Source organism: Martes martes (genome assembly GCF_963455335.1).
Source record: "Martes martes genome assembly, chromosome: 9".
NCBI classification, from domain to species: Eukaryota; Metazoa; Chordata; class Mammalia; order Carnivora; family Mustelidae; genus Martes; species Martes martes.
Genome location: NC_137896.1, coordinates 18,036,200 through 18,051,919, shown reverse-complemented (window position 1 = coordinate 18,051,919; position 15,720 = coordinate 18,036,200). Strand labels below are relative to the sequence as shown.

The 15,720-nt window shown below is 41.2% G+C and overlaps 1 protein-coding gene across 1 annotated transcript in view; it reads left to right on the top strand.

The window, feature by feature from the left end:
• The window catches only part of TOP1 (DNA topoisomerase I), a 96,238-nt gene that overhangs the window by 78,157 nt on the left and 2,361 nt on the right, over positions 1 to 15,720 (top strand). The window contains exons 14-20 of the mRNA XM_080812892.1: positions 7,642 to 7,785; positions 8,557 to 8,742; positions 9,790 to 9,858; positions 10,404 to 10,518; positions 11,923 to 12,050; positions 14,991 to 15,085; positions 15,313 to 15,462. Of these exons, the coding sequence (XP_080669018.1) occupies positions 7,642 to 7,785; positions 8,557 to 8,742; positions 9,790 to 9,858; positions 10,404 to 10,518; positions 11,923 to 12,050; positions 14,991 to 15,085; positions 15,313 to 15,462 (887 nt within the window). The remainder of the gene's footprint in view (positions 1 to 7,641; positions 7,786 to 8,556; positions 8,743 to 9,789; positions 9,859 to 10,403; positions 10,519 to 11,922; positions 12,051 to 14,990; positions 15,086 to 15,312; positions 15,463 to 15,720) is intronic.

Genomic DNA, 15,720 nt, shown 5'->3' with positions numbered 1-15,720 from the left:
ATTCTCTCAATAAAAATAGGGAGCTGGAAGCATTAGGGGTTTTATTTTTTATGAAATATTTCAAATATACAAGAATAGATAACAGTACGGTGAAAGCCCATGCCAACCATCTGGCTGTGTCAAACTTTAACATCATGTCCTATTTATTCAATTACTTCGTTTTGTAAGAACATTCTGATAAACAGAGCTGAAGTCCCCTGTGTACTGTTTACCTCCTTCTCTGGAGATTACTATAACCAACTTAATGTTTTCATTCTTGTATATATTTTTGTATTTTTACAATATATTTCTCTGTGGGTAAACAATATGTACCATTGTTTTTACAAGGTATAATTTTAAATTAGGTATGTTACTGAGATCATTCTGTAGCTTACTTACTTCACTTGGCTTTGGTTTTGGTATTTTTACCTTGACATATACTTCTAATTTATCCATTTTATTTGCTAGATGATGTTCTATTTTATAAAAAATAACTCTTTTCAAGAGACATTTAGGGTTGGGGGGTGCCTGGGTGGCTTAGTCGTTAAGCCTCTGTCTTCAGCTCAGGTCATGATCCCAGGGTCCTGGGATGAAGTCCCACATTTGGGTTCCCTGCTCCACGGGAAGCCTCCTTCTCCCTCTCGCACTCTCTCTGCTTGTATTCCCTCTCTCACTGTCTCTCTGTCAAATAAATAAAATCTTTAAAAAAAAAAAAGACATTTAGGGTTGTATATAATATTTTGTTATAAACAGGTGCTGGAATAAATACATCTTCCTTACATATATGGATGAAAATTTGCCTTAAGGATTCTTCGTTAGATATTTTTTTTTTAAGATTTTATTTATTTGACAGATCACAAGCAGGCAGAGAGGCAGGCAGAGAGAGAGAGGGGGAAGCCGACTCCCTGCTGAGCAGAGAGCCCGATGTGGGGCTGAATTCCAGGACCCCGGAATCATGACCTGAGCCGAAGGCAGAGGCTTTAACCCACTGAGTCGCCCAGGCACCCCAGTTTTACATATTCTTAAAACCTTTTTTTCTTAGAACCCTTAATTGTTTTTAGGTTTATATTGAATGTGACTTTTTTTCTACTACATTTCTGTTACTACTAGAGTGGTAATGCTGTGGTAATGCTGTTGATTTTTTAATATTTTAAAATATTATGCTGTTGATTATTTAATATTTTAATATTTTGTATCTGACAACATTGCTGAACTCTTATTCTAGAAGTGTCCCTGTCTTTTGGATTTTCCACATAGACGAGTAAGTTACCTATAAATCATTTCTAGTACTTATACCTCATACTTTTTTTTTTTTTAAAGGGAGGGAAAGAGATAGGTGGGAAGATGGGCAGAGGAAGAGAGAGAGAGAAAAATCTCAAGGAGTCTCCTCACTGAGCAAAGAGCCTGACAAAGGGCCCAGTCTCAGGAATCTGACATCATGACCTGAGCTGAAATCAGGAATTGGATGCTCAACCAACTGAGCCACCCAGGTGTCTCTATCTCATACTTCTTTTGCTTAAAGTGTTACTTTTTATTTTAAACCCACAGTCATCCTTAAAACCCTAATCCTCTCTCCAAGTTAGCAGTTGTCAGAATGAGATATTTGGTTAATTTCTGTTACTTTTCTTACTGAAATAACACTGTTCACTGTTTAGTGAGGATCTGTAGGTACCAAATTCCCTTTGTTTCACTGAAAAATTCATTTCATCCTCAAAATGTATCTTTTCTCCAATAAAGAGTGTATCTTTGGGCACCTGGGTAGCTCAGTGGGTTAAGCCTCTGCCTTCAGCTCAGGTCATGATCCTCAGGTCAGATCAGGATCCTGGGATCGAGGCCCACGTAGGGCTCTCTGCTCAGCAGGGAGCCTGCTTCACTCTCTCTCTGCCTGCCTCTCTACCTACTTGTGATCTCTCTGTCAAATCAATAAATAAAGTCTTTTTTTTTTTAAGTGTATCTTTATTATTCTGTATCTCAATGTGGATATATTTGTATAGATATTTAGACTATGAGCGAGATAACTAATGTATTTTAACCTGCAAACTTTTGACTGGGAGGTAGCTTTTGTCCATGTATCATTCCGTTTTACTCTTTGCTCTCCACTTCTCTGCTCCTTCTCCTAGGAGTCTTCTAGCTCAGCTCAGCCCAAGCTGACACAGGCACCCTGACTTTAGCTCTCCCCATCTTGCTTGGAGCACTTTCATTGCTATATGTTTGGAACAACTTAAGGGTTAAAGCATGATTTCACTTGCCTGATCTGACCCAAAAGTCTACAAAGATAAGTTTTTCTTGTAGAGAGTAAAGGGTAGTAATTGGTGGCTTTACTTCCCGGTGAACTTTAGGTCCAAAACATGGGAGACAACCGTCATGGGGCTTTGTTCTGTACCTTTCCGCTCAGCCTCCAGAGACTTCTCCTGTTCTAAGATTCTTTGCTTGCTTTTCTGTCTATATTTTACTTACTCACTTCCCCCATGTAATGTTATTGTACCCTTGCACCCCATCTTTCCTCCATTAAGAAATTTAACTCAAGCATGATGTGACTTAGAGATTTTTGACAACTTAAAAAAATTGGGTAGTCAGGGGTTTTTAAAAAAAAAAAAAAGCACAGCTGAAGTGTGTCCCTTTAATATCCCCCTTTTTGGCAACGTGGATTGGTCTACTTGCAGTTGGAGCTGGGGTTATAGTACAAATAGCCTCATAGATCATTGAAAGGATCAGGACTTTTTTTTTTTTTTTTTTTAAGATTTTATTTATTTATTTGACAGACAGAGATCACAAGTAGGCAGAGAGGCAGGCAGAGAGAGAGGGGGAGACAGGCTTCCCGCTGAGCAGAGAGCCCCGTGTGGGGCTCGATCCCAGGACCCTGGGATCATGACCTGAGCCGAAAGCAGAGGCTTTAACCCACTGAGCCACCCAGGCGCCCCAGGATCAGGACTTTTGAGAGCCATAGGAACGTGTGCTCCAGATGAAGACTATCCTGAATGAGCTCATTCACATTTTTCTGTGCTCATCCTGAATTGTTCTGCTTTGTTCAGACATCTTGCAGGTATTTCCATTCCCTTCCTTTTCCACTCTGTGCTGGTACCCACAGAATCTGAAATTGCAGGAAAATGGCAGAGTCAGCCTCTTGAAACCAGTAGTTTCAGCAAAGCTCTCTGATTCCAGATAAACCATAGATCTAGAGGTTACAAAAGGACTGCTTGTTAAAGGTACTCAGTCCAACCCACTGCCAAGGTTGGAAACATTACCTAGTCTTATAATAACCTGTAAAGTAATCCTTAGTAAAAGTGAGGATCTTCAACCAGTCTTAAATTTACAAACAAAATTTGTCATTTTTTTCTTCAAATGAAGTACACCAAACTTCAGAATCAGTTGTTGATATTATACTGCATTCAATCCTATTAAAATATTCTTAGGGCAAAATACCCATTTCTGCCTTTTCTCTCTTTAGAGCTTATAATTCTGTGAGGTTTCCGAGATGTATATACCTACAACCTTTTGTTAACCATCGGGGTGTTGAAGGGCTAGAATGAGGAAAATGTCCTTATAAAACTTTATATGCTTAGGAAGCTCTTGATTTTGGTGTTTTATTAGAGAAAATAAGAGATATGCTTATTTTTTAAAAATCCTAACTGACTCCTTTTGTAAAATTCTAAAGTATAAGAAGTAAAATACTAGAACTTCTAGATGATGTCATGGGTAGAACATTTTAAGACCTTGGTGTAGATTTTCTAGGACACAAAATAAACACTAATGATAAAAAAAATTTTGACAGAGTGGACTTCATTAAAATTAAAAATGGGTTTAACAGAGGACACTGTTAAACACAGACTGGGATAGAATATTGGCAGCATATATATTTGACAGAAAATTTATATCCAGAATACACAAAGAATTCTGTAACTCAATAATAAAAGACAAGTATCCCTTATAAAAAAGCAAAAGATTTGAATAGATATTTACAAGATAAAGGAATGGCCAATAAATTAAGCACGTGAAGGAGTTCTCAATATCATAAATTATCAGTGGAATGCAGAATTAAACCACAATGAGATACTAATTCCAGTTCTAGGTATTTTTGCCCCAAATCAAATTGAAAATTTAGGCCCACAAAAAGACATGTACAAGAATGCTTATAGCAGTACTGTATTTGTGCATGTCTCAAACTGGGACATTATAGGGGTCCATCAACAGAAAAAACACATGGTCTTGTCAGAGACTTTAGGGTTAGTTACAGATTACACCATATATACCAGCAGTTGAAAGCATTGAATATTGATAAATGCAACAACATGGATGACTTTTTTTTTTTTTTTTTAAGATTTTATTTGAGAGTGTGCTGAGGGAGGGGCAGTGGGTGAGGGAGAGCAAGAATCTCAAGCAGACTCTGCACTGAGTATGGAGCCTGACATAGGGCTCAGTCTCAACAACCATGAGATCATGACCTGAGCCTACATCAAGAGTCGGACACCCAACTAACTGAGCCACCCAGGCACCCCAACATGGATGAATCTAAAAACATGTTGAGAAGCCCAGACACACGAGTTTGTACTGTATGATTCCATTTATATAATACTCTAAATTAGGCAAAACCAATCCATGGTGGTAGAAATCAGATTAAAGGACCAGTGGTTGTTTAGTTGGTGATTAACTGGGAAGGGGCATGAGGGAACTTATCGAATGATAGAAAATACTCTGTCTTGATGGGGTGTGGGTTACATGGGTTATAAATTGTCAAAACTGATCAAACTATACACTTAAATCTGTATGACGTAATCTTTTCTTAAAAGATTTATTCAGAATGGAATAGTGGAATAAAATGATCTGCTTATATCTGGAAAAGAATTTAAATACCTCTGTATATCAGCAATAAAAAGACAAACTTTTTTTAAATGGGCATGTATGAAAAGCTGGTTGGATTTTCTCTTTGAACATGGTATTAATATATACGGCCAGTTTGTTGAGTCTTTTGTTTAAGTGATAGATGTTTGGAGTTCAGAATGCCAGTCACCCTTCTTTGGTGTTCTACAGAATGGCAAACTCATAGGGATCACCAACTACGTGAAAAGAACCACTTAAGGGGCAGCTGACTGACTCCAGTCAGTGGAGCATGTGACTTGATCTCAGGGTTGTAAGTTCGAGCCCAGCATTAGGTGTAGAGATTACTTTAAAAAAAAAAAAAAGTCTTAATAAAAGAAAATAAGAGCGACTTAAGAATATTGGCAAATGTCGTCATTCCCCAAGACAAATCTCTGAGAGAGGGTTAGAGAATGGGATTTAGCTCATCTCCCACTTTGTATCCTGAATCCAGATCCTCACTGCATTTACCCACTGTGCTTAATGAGTAAGCAGTTACATTGGAAACAGAAAATATGATAAGCCTACCAGTTGAAAGAAAAAAAAAAAATCACCCAGAGAATGTCCTGTATAACTAAATCAAATTAGATTCTTATCCAAACAGAAGTTTGACTGGCTAGGGGAGGATGGCAGGGGGGCTTAAAGGCAGTCCCCCCATAGTAGTCTCCTTGTTATTACTGAGATGGTTTTGATGACAGCCTTGTCTGGAAGACCGGAATGGGTATTTATATCTAGTAGTCTAAGAAAACTTGTTCAGGTGCATTTAACTGTCTGGATTCTGTTTCGAGAAACTGTGAAGGCAGCAGGGATAGGTATGCTTCCTGGAGGCCAGACTTCCCCTAGACCTAGATGAGGTGGCTTCTGCCCCTACCCTCTTCTCTGTGTCCTTATTTGAGAGAATCCTGGATCCTTGTGTCAAGAGCCCAGCCAGCCTATAAAGAAAAGTTGGTCTTGTGGTATCCTCTGTGAATGACTTACTTGTTGGGTTTTCCTAAAACTTGTTCCAGTGGCATGACTAAGGAATTGTGCAAATGTGAACCTACAGGACTTAGAAGACTTTGAGTCAGGTTTTGGTAGCCCTGTGTGCTTTAGAGTGATGGCCAAGAGCCCACTCCTGAGCTGAAGACTGTACTATTAAAGATTAGTTCTTGTCTACTTGTGTGTGTGTGTGTGTGTGTGAGAGAGAGAGAGAGAGAGAGACATGATTGTCATGGAAATTTATTATTGACTTACACATGAGGACAGCTGGTATCACACCTTTTTCTTCACCCTCTTAAATGTCAGTACGTACTTAGAAAAATCAGTGAGAAATTTTCAGCTTTCCATTGTCAGGAAATAGAAGTTAGATATTTCTTCTTAGATGTTGTATCACCAACTGCTAAATCGCCCACTCACAACAAGTAGTTACTGAACCTCTTGTTTTGTAGCCAAACAAGTACATACGACTTGGCCACACACAGTTGTGGGAGAGTGCTGATGAATCCTTAGCACACCTGGGTAAGCTTGCATTTCTGAGTGTTGTTAGAGCTAGAAGTAGAAGATATTTTTTGCTGTCACATAGCCCACTTTTCTGCATGCCCAGAAGGCTAGATACCTTGACCACAGTTCTTACGCTTCAAGAACCACATGTCCCATGTCAGGTGGGAACTAGGCATTTGTCATTAGAAATCACTACCCCTTTTTCTTGTTGTGGTTAGGGATATTAAGACCTGAGATTCTTGGGTTCTTAAATTCCATCCCTCTATTCATGTCATATAATCTGTTTCAGGCCTTAGAATACTCTCTGCCCCTCTTGGGATTTAATGTTTTGGTTTTTTGCTCTGTTTTTGGTTTTTGAATATTGTATTTATTTATTTGACAGAGCGAGACACAGCAAGAGAGGGAACACAAGCAGGAGGAGTGGGAGAGGGAGAAGCAGACTCCCTGCTGAGCAGGGAGCCCCATGTAGGGCTCAGTCCTAGGACGCTGGGATCATGACCCAAGCCAAAGGCATATGCTTAACAACTGTACCACCCAAGCACCCCAAGTTTTTGGGGTTTTTTGTTTATTTTCCTTTCTTATCTTTCACACTTGACATTATCAGTCCTTGCTTATGAATGTTTCCATTCAACATGGTAGCAGAAATAATCTTCTGTCACTGTTGATTAGATTCAGTCTTTTCACACCCTTCTAAAAACACTTCATCGGCATTAGAGTCAATTTTTAAACCTTGTACCAAAAACACTAATGTTTAAAAAAAAAAACTTCCACTCAGTCTAATCAAGAATACTTAAATGCAAAAGTTAGAAAATGGTGAATAATTACCACGGTTCCTGAAAGTCTTTGTGTTCCTTAGTAATTACGTGTTGTCATCTTCGGTTCAGCTTTCCTTGACAGTCCATCAGACTAAATGGTTGTGTTGGATTTAATGAAATTCAGTCCTAGCAGCAAACTGCTGTTGGGTCTCAGACTCTGCAGCAGAGTGGTGATACTGATGTGGGAATGGGGATGTTTCTACCCTTTGTATTGACAGAAGTCAGTTTTTGGGACATGCCATGGGGGCTTTTCCCAAGAACATAAACATTTTACAGAATGAAAGCTAGAAGCTTTCCTAGCAGTTAGGAGCCAGCTGGGCTTGACAGTGAAATGGGACAGCCTGAGTTCTCAGCAGGTTAGATGCTCTACAGTTTCTCTTCAGTACTTTCTTTTTCTGCCTTGCTTCAGCTCAGGTTCCTTCTCTTTGGTTCAGAGCTCTGAACTTGGATAGTCAAAGTCTATTTTTCCTCTGTCATCCCTAAGCAATCCACATTTGGGGTTGGGTCTTTGCAGGGTGAGAAAGACTGGCAGAAATATGAGACTGCTCGGCGACTAAAGAAGTGTGTGGACAAGATCCGGAACCAGTATCGAGAAGACTGGAAGTCCAAAGAGATGAAAGTCCGGCAGAGAGCTGTAGCTCTGTACTTCATCGACAAGGTGAGCGTCCTCCTGTCCAATTACCTGATATGTTCAGCTTGTCAAAGATGCGGGGGTTGTTCACTCGTCCAGGCCTTGTGTTAGACATTTTCAAACTCTTTTTGACTATAAGCCACCAAAAAAATTCTGTTCTTTACATTATGACCCAACACACATAAATATATTTGTATTTGTGTGTAACTGAAACAAAAGTTGCACAAAACAATGTTTAGCCTTTCTATGAGTGGTGAATTCTAACATTTTAAATTCTGTTTATTGTTTTTTTATAAAGGATGGTTATAACCCTTAAAATTGGTTAAACAATGCATTAATGTATCACAACTACAGTTTGAAGGACCATTCTGTAGTGGAGATCAGTTTGTCAGTACCTTTTTTGAAGATTTGGGTTTTTTCCCAGTTTTGCTCTGCCGAGCACAAAGAGACTCTTGAGTTTGATTACCCAGAATAGGAATACTCCTTCATGTGCTGCTTTATTTAAAACAAAACAAAACAAAAAAACAAAACAAAAAAACCTTCCTTTCCTCCATCCCCATTGGAGAGAACAGAGTAAAGAGAAACTTGATTTTCTGAGAAAGAATAATATCACTATGTATCTCCATATTTCTTCTTATAGAGGAAGAAGCAACAGTGTAGAATCCAGAATTCCCATGCCTTGCAGACTGTTGCTCTTTCTCCAAAGACAGCTAGGAGACTTCTGATTTGGGTTTCCTAGAGACCCAAGAGATACAAGTTTTTTCATTTGTTCTAATTTTTCCCTCTCACCCTGGACAGCTTGCTCTGAGAGCAGGCAATGAGAAGGAGGAAGGAGAAACAGCGGACACTGTGGGTTGCTGCTCGCTTCGTGTGGAGCATATCAATCTGCACCCAGAGTTGGATGGTCAGGAATACGTGGTAGAGTTTGACTTCCTTGGAAAGGATTCAATCAGATATTACAACAAAGTCCCTGTTGAGAAACGAGTAAGTTACTGTGGCCTTTGCTCTCTGGCCTTTTTTTCCTTCCATTCATTCATTCAGGAAGCATTTATTGAGTGCTTTTTGTATGCTCTTCACTGGCCACTAGGAAAATGGTTTGAGAGGGGAGAGGTGTTGGTGGGTGTCTGTGGTACCTCTTTTTAGTTCCTCTCCCTCACTACCCCCCTGTGCTATACCTTCCTGGGGATGGGGGGCCATATTCTATAGTAATATTCAACAGAGCATGCTGTAGAGAGTTGGCCCTCATGGCAAACTTCAGTTTAAGATTTAACTCACCTTATTGTAATGATGCAGCCACGTTTCAGTACCCCCTGGTCAGGTTGCACATCTGTCATGTTTGTAGCTTTACTTCAACCCCTCCCCACCTCTTGACTGAGCAGAACAGTAGCCCTTTAGTCCCCAAATCTCTGAGCCCAGGGCCAAAGAGGGCGCTGCAGCTCCATGTTTTCCCCCGAGTATTGGACTTGAACCAGAGACCAGCAGGTTGCTGGGCCTCTATAATCCAGCCCTTTAACAGTCTGATGTTTAATCAGTCATTAGGCTCTGCTGGCTGTGGCAGTGGCCATACTAAACAAGGTTGAAGAGACGTGACAACTAAATGTAATACCTCACCTTAGATTGGGTTCCATCCTGGGGAGGTAGAGGAATTGGAATACAAACAGTAGATTAAAGTGTATATGCATGTAAATTGATGAAGCTGATATATACTGTGCCCATGTAAGGGAGTATCTCTAGCCTTAGAAATTTTTAGGAAATACGTGGAGCTGTTGAGGGGTAAAGGGCTATATATACTACAAGTACCCATAAATGGTTTGAGACAAATAGTTAGGTGTATACACACACATGTAGAGAGAAGTGAGGCAAACATGTACTGTGCAAATGGTGAATGATGTGTAAAACGTTAATGGTTGGTGAATCTGGTAAAGGATGTGGGTGTGCCTTGGGCTTTTTTATTTTCCAAGTTTTTGTGAGCTTGCAATTATTTCCAAAGTAAAGGCTTTTTAAATAACAGGTCCTACTTATTTCTTTTAGGTTTTTAAGAACTTACAGCTATTTATGGAGAACAAACAGCCTGAGGATGATCTTTTTGATAGACTCAATGTGAGTGGACAGAGTGCAGTGGGTTAAAGGAGGGGCCCAGCCAGAACCTCATTACAAGCTCCTAAAGGAGAGGTTTGCCTGGGGGTGACATGGACTCTACCTTCAGTCTGTCCTGTGGCATCCTATACACTCTTCCTCCTGTAGGCACACAGTGAATCCATGAGCAAAGCCCTGAGATAGGTGGACAAACCCTGCCTTCTATTCTCTTCTGGCTCTTGCAGTCTTCTCTTGGCTGGATGTTCAGCCATCTCTGGTGGAGACTGAAGGTCTATCTCTGATATCTTATCAGGGAAAATCTTAATAGGGAAGGATAACTTTGCTTTATTGGCCTGCTTAAGATTAAAATACTTCATAGGGAGGTATCATGCAAACCTATATTTTGGAATTCTCTTTCTCTCTCTCTCATGACTTCCCACTGGCAGGGCCATAAACTTAGCAAAATTGAGATTACACTGGCATAAATGTCCTAGAGCTTGCCAGAAGGGGCAGAGTGGTATGGCTTTTGTGTAAATCCCAATATCCTCTTCGTGCTTTGTCTCCTCCAGACTGGTATTCTAAATAAGCATCTTCAGGATCTCATGGAGGGCTTGACAGCCAAGGTATTCCGTACATACAATGCCTCCATCACACTACAGCAGCAGCTAAAAGAACTCACAGCTCGTAAGTACTGCTTGGCCAGATGGGCCTGCACCCTTCCTGGTAGGTCTGTTGCCCTTGCTCAGCTAAGTCCTAGATCCATTCTGCTTTTTCTCCTTAACTTTATGACTAGAAACTTTTCCTTCTATAGCTGTAATAGCGAGCCAAGGCTTAGTTGTATAAACATAAAATCAGTGCAGTTTTCCCCTTCCTACCCCAGCTTCAAGATTAATTCTCATGGAATGCTGACAGGTGCTTTCTGTCTGCTCTGAAAATGCCTGCATTTGATATTTTATATGTATGTTATTTGAAAACTCACAGGGTGCTGTGATGTTTGATTAAATTGGAGAGAATGAGGTTATCATGGCTATTTTTTTAAAATAGCACATCCGGGGCGCCTGGGTGGCTCAGTGGGTTAAAGCTTCTGCCTTCAGCTCAGGTCATGATCCCAGGGTCCTGGGATTGAGCTCCGCATCGGGCACTCTGTTCAGCAGGGAGCCTGCACCCCCTCCCCCCGACTGCCTCTCTGCCTACTTGTGATCTCTGACTGTCAAATAAATACATAAAATCTTAAAAATAAATAAATAAAATAAAATAGCACATCCATGGGGTGCCTGGGTGGCTCACTGGGTTAATAAGCCTCTGCCTTCGGCTCAGGTCAGGGTCTTAGGGTCCTGGGATTGAGCCCCGTATTGGGCTCTTTGCTTAGCGGGGAGCCTGCTTCCCCCCCCCTCTCTCTGCCTGCCTTTCTGCCTACTTGTGATCTCTGTCAAATAAATAAAAGCTTTTTAAAAAAATTTTAAAAAGTAAAATAGCACATCCTTCCCCTGAGCTTACTGTCATTTTCCCCCTTAAGATAGCAGGCAGTATTCTCCTAAAAACTAGGTGCAGAAGACACAACCAAGATCCATAAGCTTTCTTTCCTAGAGCCCAGTCACTGCTAAATTCCCCTGTCTTCTCTAAGTATGTCAAATGGCCTTAGAATATGAGTTGGAAAATCCAAAGATACTTTGAGGGCTGGTATTTTAGGGTGGGAGAAAGGATGCCATGTGACATTAAGTAAAAATATTCCTCATGCTTTTAAGTTTTCTTTGTAAAATAGGTAACTGCTTTGTGGTTTTAAAATGTAAAGTTTGTGATCCTTTTGTCTTACCATCCTCTACAGACCTTTTCTGTCCCAATTTCTGTCCCTTTTCTGTCCACGTTTTCTTCAGGCTACATTGGGTGGTTAGGTGGGGGAGGCAGCCTTTGAGACAAATGGAAGATGACTCTTGACTCTTGGGTTTTGACTTTGTGTCTTGGGAGAACTTGATCAGGAGAGTGAGATGAGGGCTGGCAAAGTCATGAGGAAGAAGAGCTGGGGAAGCATGTTGTGTGTTCTCGTGTATGCATACTGACTCTTTTACCCTCCTGTTTCTTTCTTCACAGCCGATGAGAACATCCCAGCAAAGATCCTGTCGTACAACCGTGCCAACCGAGCTGTTGCAATTCTTTGTAACCATCAGAGGGCACCACCCAAAACTTTTGAGAAATCTATGATGAACTTGCAGTCTAAGGTACTACAGATCTGGATGGAGGGGTAGCAAAATTACGGGAACCCCATCTGTTGTGGATAGATAGGATAGATAGTCTGCAAACAGGAGGCCTTCTGGGCTGGGATATGAGGCCAGTTCTAGGTCTGTTCTGAAAGAGGTCCATGCCAAGGATAAACAAATGGAAATAAACTAGGAATTACAAGATACTGAGTATCAGGTACCCAGTTTAGGAAGTCTCCATTCTGCAAACAAATCCTGCAATGGCCACTTCCTGTTTTGAAAACCTAAGTTTGATGTACCTTTGATTATTGTCCTTACTATAAATGAAGGTAACGGATATACAGAGAGTCTTTACACTTCCTTGCCGTGGCCCAGAAAAACAACTATTTCCAAATTAGATTGTTTCAAATTGAAAAGATGATGAAACAGTGGTCTTTAATTGCCCCCTTATCCTAGCACAACTATTTTTATTTTTACACATTCCACATGAATCATATTTTTATGTAGCTCATCATCAAACATCTGTTGAATACTGGCTTTGTGCCATACTTGCTGCCCTAGAGGGAGAGACTGACATGCAAACAAGTAGATGCTGTTCCTCCTTCGTGTGCCTCTCCTCCCTATGATTCTGCCTGGTACTGTGCTTGTAAGCCACAAGGCACTAAACATTTGGGTGGTTGGCATTTCTGTGTTAGCAATGGCTACATAACTAACCTATTCTAGTGCACTAACTCGCAATAGAATTTGCAATATTTCACTCTAGAGCAGACACACAGGGTTACAAAGGACCAATTATCTTGAAATAAACTTACCAAATAAATTTCAATGTCTGTGATGTGCTTCCTTATTAAGTAAGATCTTAAGGTGGGTCTGATAATGACTTTAAATTTCAAGCGTAGTAATGAATGTGTAAATGATACTTCAAGGTTTCTGCCGCAGTTACAGTGACAGGGAGATAACCGTACATATGTTGGTGGTGAAGTCCTAGGTATTACTGGTGTTACTGTGGTTTGTTGCCCACACTGATAATTGAAGAAGAAATGGTGAATTTCAGATAGAGGTTAGTGAACTTAGAGATGTAATTCTTTTCTGTCCACGTTCACAGAATTCTGTACAAGGACAAATGGAGTTAAAAATGGCTACTATACAGTGAGGCTACATACACATTTCCAGGTCCGCCATATTTTCCTTCTACTGAAATTTCTTCTAAGATAAATACCCAATAGTAGTACATCTGGATCAGAAAATATCCACAACCTGCAGTTGATGCTACAGGAGCCATCTGGTTTTCCTGAAGGGATGCATATGTGCAGAGTAAATGAATTTACATCCCTAGACCTCTCAGAGCCTTCGACCATGTGGTTGGCAGGCCAGGAACCCTATAGACCACCCTTCCTAGCAGCTCCCATTTGCTGCCACTCTGTTAAATGATCATCTGGTATCATTTACTCTCCCCGCGTTATTATTCCAAGCCCAGAAATTTAAAGCATGAATATTCAGGTGCTGTTTACCCAATTCAGGCTACCCCTCCCTAGAGCATGAGGAGTTATTTTGTCGATCTTACTCTGGAACCACTGTTTGGGCAGCCCAGGCTGCCTGCCAGACGAGCCCTCCAAGCCCAGGAACCCTCTCCTATGTGCCCACAAAGCAAACACACGCCCCTGTTTGCCAAGTGAATCAATGGAGTCTTTGATGCTTTGAGAGAATTTGAAACAGCCTGCCAATTTAGCATCCACAGAAATGGTTAAAAGATTGTGGTTTGTTACATTTCTAGCCTGAGAAGAATCTGGCTAGTGGTGTCTGTGATGCTTTTGTGTACAGAATCAGTTCCTTAAGCTTGACTTTGGACAACATAGATGTTGGAAGTAAGCCATTTATAGTAAAATGCATTTAATGATTCTCTCACAATGGTGGCCTCTGTTTCTAGTCTTAGGCTGTCTGTGTATACCTAACAGACAATTCTAGGCTGAGAGTAACAGCCCAATGTGTGTTGAATCAGGCAAGTATTTATTTACTCTTCAGAGGTTCCCTTGACCTCGCAGGTTAGCAAGGCAATAGCACGTCTGAGGGTCTGCCCCCAGCAGCATGAGCTGAGTAGTTCGGGCTCTGGTTTTGTGGTGTTGTCTACTGCTGTCCTTAAGAAGGAACCGAGAACTTGGGTTTTCCAGAGGTATTTCAAGGGTTCTATAAGCAAGAAAGACTGGAATTGTCCTTGTTTTCTTCCGTTATAGAAAGTGCTCCATAGCTAAAAATGTTTTCAGACCTCTGTTTTTGAGTGATAACTACAGTTTCCTTGCCATCTCGGCTCTTCTTTTAAAAACAGAATGCCAAAGCCAAGCCATGCCATGTATAGGTTTGAACAGACTGGCTGAGCTATTTGCTTCCTGGGTATTTCAGTTGCTACTTACAAGTCCCTTGGGTATTCCCTTCAGTGCATCCTTTTTTCTTGAGAAGCTTGCAGCTCCTTACCAGAATACTGGCAGAATCTGAGGAATGAGCTGGGTTCAGCAGGTGCGAGGATCCTGTTTCCGCTTCAAAAAGAGTTATCTCCTGTAGTATTCTTAGAATGGAGGCTACATCCTAGCACAGGATGTTGTCCTCCCAGGTGTCTAAAGCCAAAGTGTCCTAGGACGGAAAGATTAGCACATTCCCAGTCTTGGCATGTTCCTTAACCTGAGTTTCTGGATTAAGGAGGGCCTAGGTCACTGCCTATACTTACTTCTTCACTTCACTTCTTGAAAGGTCAGTGAAGAACATAAATGGCTAAAAAGCAGTTGAATTCAGCAGTCACTGTACATATACTCTGTGCCTCAAGAAATCACTGCTGGGGGTTTTTACCTGGCACACCATTGACAGTCTGCCTACCTAGTGGAGACAACTTTTAGGTTTCATCTCTGGTGGAACCTGTCTTTTTTCTTTTTGGGCTGATTTTCTTAAACCTTCATGTTCTTCCTTACCTAGATTGATGCCAAGAAGGAACAGTTAGCAGATGCCCGGAGAGACTTGAAAAGTGCTAAGGCTGATGCCAAGGTCCTGAAGGATGCAAAGACCAAGAAGTATGTACCTGGTATTGTGCAGAGCTGGGGCTTGGTCAAGAGAAAGGTGGGGACAGTATCGGGCCCCCAGGGCCCCAGCCTTTCTAGGGTTTCTGAGTGGTATCTTTTGGAAATCTCTGTATTTACAGCTTTCCTGCTTTTGCTGCCCCTGAATGGCAGGGTAGGGTTGTAGTGGTCTTCTCCAGAGGCTAGGCCTGGTCATTGTTGAATGACTTCCATTCTTTCAGGGTGGTAGAGTCAAAGAAGAAGGCTGTGCAGAGACTGGAGGAGCAGTTAATGAAGCTTGAAGTTCAGGCCACAGACCGAGAAGAGAATAAACAAATTGCTTTGGGAACCTCCAAACTCAATTATCTGGATCCGAGGATCACAGTGGCTTGGTAAGTACTGAGCCCTTCCTGAGTTCCTGCTGCTGGCTTGAAAAGGGTATTGGGGTGGTGGAGGGAGAGGAAGGGGGGGTTGGGGGTTTCAAGAGCACTGTAGGCCTTCACATGCCATTCCTGCACTTCACACTTTAAGTACTTTGGGAAACCCCTGCCTTTCGACTGTGCATACTACAAATACACTGGAACATCCTAATGGCCCTAAGTGGTCAATAATATTGCTATACTGCCTTGGAATGTATTTATGTCTGTATT